The sequence below is a fragment of the Lolium perenne genome, chromosome 7 (genome assembly GCF_019359855.2).
Source record: "Lolium perenne isolate Kyuss_39 chromosome 7, Kyuss_2.0, whole genome shotgun sequence".
NCBI classification, from domain to species: domain Eukaryota; kingdom Viridiplantae; phylum Streptophyta; class Magnoliopsida; order Poales; family Poaceae; genus Lolium; species Lolium perenne.
In genome coordinates, this window is record NC_067250.2 from 266,854,385 (window position 1) to 266,857,904 (window position 3,520).

Sequence of the window (3,520 nt, forward strand, 5' to 3'; positions counted from 1 at the left end):
CTTCACATGATCACTCTAGGGTTTTAGAGCATAACAAATACAAGTAATAACAATCATCATGGCATATCACTCAAATGCACAAGTCCTATGCATGGTACTATATGCAAAAGAAAAGTTTTTGTTGGTTTGAAAATTTGTTTTTTTCTGGAATTCTCTAACTTTCTTTTTTATTAAAATTTGGGGTGTTACATCTGGCGCCCATTGAGAGAGGGGGCCCTGGCCGCACCAGTTGTCGTGCCAGAAGGAGCCGACTCCCCGATGCCAATGGTGGCCTTGGTAGAAGCCCTGAAAATAGCCATGTCGACGTTGTCACATGGGATCTTAGAGCCAGCCCAGGTGCGATCAGGATCAGTCCATTTGAGCCAAGGCCAACGCCGCCGCAGAGCACGTCCAGATCTCTCAATATCCAGCAGCCCGAGTCCCCCAAGATTTTTAGGTTTGCACACCGTCTTACAGTTTACCAGCGATTTTCCTTGGGCCGTGTGCTCTGCCTCGTCTCCCGTCCAAACAAAGGTCCTTGCAATCTTGTTGATCCTATATTGAGCCCATTTAGGCAGAGGGATGGCATTAGTGTGGTAGATTCCGGTAGCCACGAGCACCGTCTTTGCAAGGATGACCGTACTAGGCGGCGCAAGGTTCTTCCCAATCCAGCCCGACAGCTTGCCCGTGATCTTGTCGATGAGAAGTTGCAGATCCACCTTCCGAAGACATCGATAGTGAAGAGGTAGACCAAGATACTTTCCGGGGAAACTGGCGATCTTAATTTTCCGGGAAGTCGGCGAGGATGTCCACCAGGTCAATGCCGACACAACTCACCGGAAAGATCTCTGTCTTGGTCATGTTGGTGACAAGTCCGCTAGCTTTTCCTAAGCAGTCGAGGATGGATGAGATGGCACATAGGTCCTCCTTCCGGGGGTTCACAAATATATATGCCCGCGTTGTCAAAATATAGCGAGATACGGCAGTGAGTCGTCCTAAAGCGAATGTGACTCAAAATACCCAGATGTGCGGCCAAGGAGAGGATGCACTGAAGGGGGTCGATGGCGAGGATGAAGAGCATGGGGGAGCGGGGTCTCCTTGACGTAGGCCACGGGGGGGAGGGGGGCAGGTTCGCCATTGTGGAACACTCTAGATGTGATAGACGACAAGGAGAGGCACACCCAGTTCCTCCAAATTTGGCCAAACCCTAGGGCCGCCAAAACCTCAAGAAGGTAGGCCCAGCCCACGGACTCAAGATGAGGGATATCTGATTAGCTCAGGAACACGATTCATGATTGATCAAGACTACGAAGTCGCAGCATATATGACGTTTTTGGTGAGCATGTCTGGCTTGACAAAAGATATATCGCACTTCATACTATCATCGCTGGAGTAGATCAGATGCAAACATCGCAGATTGTTTCCGCTGGTCATACCGGAGAATTTTATAATATACACACTTTACTTTGATTCTTTATTATTTACCAGCTGCTGAACCGCAGTACCGCACCACCGGTATGGACATACCCCGGGGACACTTATGAGTACAACTCGTATGTACTCATGTTGTTGTGCACTGCGCGCGTATTGTTGCCTGTTCAGATAAAAATAGAGAGCTCGCTACACCAGACATGTAAAAACTGGAAGAAGATGCTAGCAAAAACTTGATTCGCTCTCACAATCACAGATCTGACGACGTCAACCGCCGATCGAGTATCTTCTCTGCTAGATCGATATACTACTCCTAGAAATTTCACAAACAAAATTGGTCCCGCGTCCCGCAGGACGGCAGGAGCACACGGGTGCGCGCCTTAGGCCGCGTCCACCTTGCGCTGCTCGCCGGCCTGTGCGGCGGTGGCGAACGCGAAGGGCCTGGCGCTGGCGATGAAGGACGGCATGTGGTCCCCAGCCATGATGACGACGACCTTCGGCTCCCGGTCCAGTGGCGCCATCGTGCCCCGCGCCGACGCCTCCTCCGTGGCGCTCCCGCGCCGCGACGAGCCGGCGGACGGCTTGCGGCGCGTGCAGACGAGGATGAGCAGCGCCACTGCGATGAGGCCCATCATGAGCGTGAAGCCGATGAAGAGGTAGGGCGTGGGCGTCCTCCACAGCGCCGCGTGGCCGACGTGCCCCGCCGCCGCGGCAGTCGCCTGTTCGTTGCTGCCGACGCCAACGAGCGCCGCCGCGGCTTCTCTCGCCGGCCTCATAGCACACGGATCGGGATCGATCCTTCTCTCTCTCTCGGGCTCTGTTTTTCTACCTGTGTGCGTGCGTACACTGGAGAGTGGTTTTGGTGCGGTGAGTGGGAGATTGCGAGCAAGTGCAGGGGAGAGGCGGGGGCATTTTATAGGCGGCGAGCGGGGAGGAGAAAGAGATTGCTGGGTTTGGATCGTCTCGTCTCTCTGTGCTGACAGCTACGACGAGCTGCCGCAGCGGCTGGGTTTTGGCCACGTGGACCATGCATGCTGTATGCGATGAAAATGAGACGCGGAGACTGGAGAACGCCGGCGCGTCCGCGTGTAAAATAAAATACTAGTGTGGTCCTTCTCAACGCTATGCAAGTTATAGCGTGGTCTGTATTTTACACGCGGACGTATTGCTGTTGTTTCAGGTGTTATTTTGGTGGTGGATGTATTGCTGTTGTTAGGTTCGAGATACTATAGCGGGATTTTTATTTCTTAGTTTTCTTTTCTATTTTTAGGCTGTGTGCATCCGTAGTGCGATTAGGGTGGCCCGTTGTTGTAGACGCTGGGTGTGATTGGTATCTTTTGATATTAATATATTTTCTTTATCGAAAAAAGTTATAGCGTTTGCAAAAAAAAAATTGACAGGTATATCATGCATATTAAAGATTCCATGAGCTAAAAAAATGGTCTTGAGTAAGACATGCGACAAGATGAAGATTTGGTGCACATGAGCACCAGTTCTCCCGGTTTTTTAAATATTTGAAAACTGTATTTTTATGTTTCAAGAAAGCATAAAAATATTCCTTTAATACATATATATGTTATGAATACTCGTGCGAAGTTTCGATAAAAATTATGTTGTACGTTTAGCTACAGAAAATAACAAATTTATGATTGTGTATAGGGACATTTTTTGTCAGAAATTTGGCTTTTTTATATATTTCATATTTCATAATACAACATATTTTCGTCCGCAATTTTTACAGTCGGAAGATTTCTATGTTTTTTAAAAATCGGGAGCACTGGTGCTCATGTGCCAAAGTCACTTTTTGGTTTTGACTGGATTATATCAACATGTTTTCTCTTCCTCCCATAGAGACAAAACATGTAGTATGAAGACAAGAACTATGTTACTGAACTGAACCAAGAAGTACATAGCTGAACTGAACTAAAAACTATAGAGGTAAACCATGGTGTATGTGGGCTACAGCAACCACTAATGAACTACCTTCCGGAATTGGCTAAGTTGGAAGAGAACTTGCAAAGATGAAACTAGATATAACTTTCACATACTGCGCAAGAGGTGTTGGCCTAGCGGTGTAGACCGGCGTCATATCTAAACTTTTTAAAACAAC

General features: G+C 48.5%; 1 protein-coding gene across 1 annotated transcript; it reads right to left on the reverse strand.

Annotated features, from left to right (window-relative positions):
- Positions 1-1,535: 1,535 nt before the first annotated feature.
- Positions 1,536-2,287, reverse strand: LOC127311425 (protein GLUTAMINE DUMPER 6-like). Its single transcript, XM_051341856.2, has one exon. It carries the CDS (start codon positions 2,184-2,186, stop codon positions 1,791-1,793), a length of 396 nt encoding a protein of 131 aa, XP_051197816.1. The 5' UTR covers positions 2,187-2,287; the 3' UTR covers positions 1,536-1,790.
- Between the last annotated feature and the right edge of the window lie 1,233 nt (positions 2,288-3,520).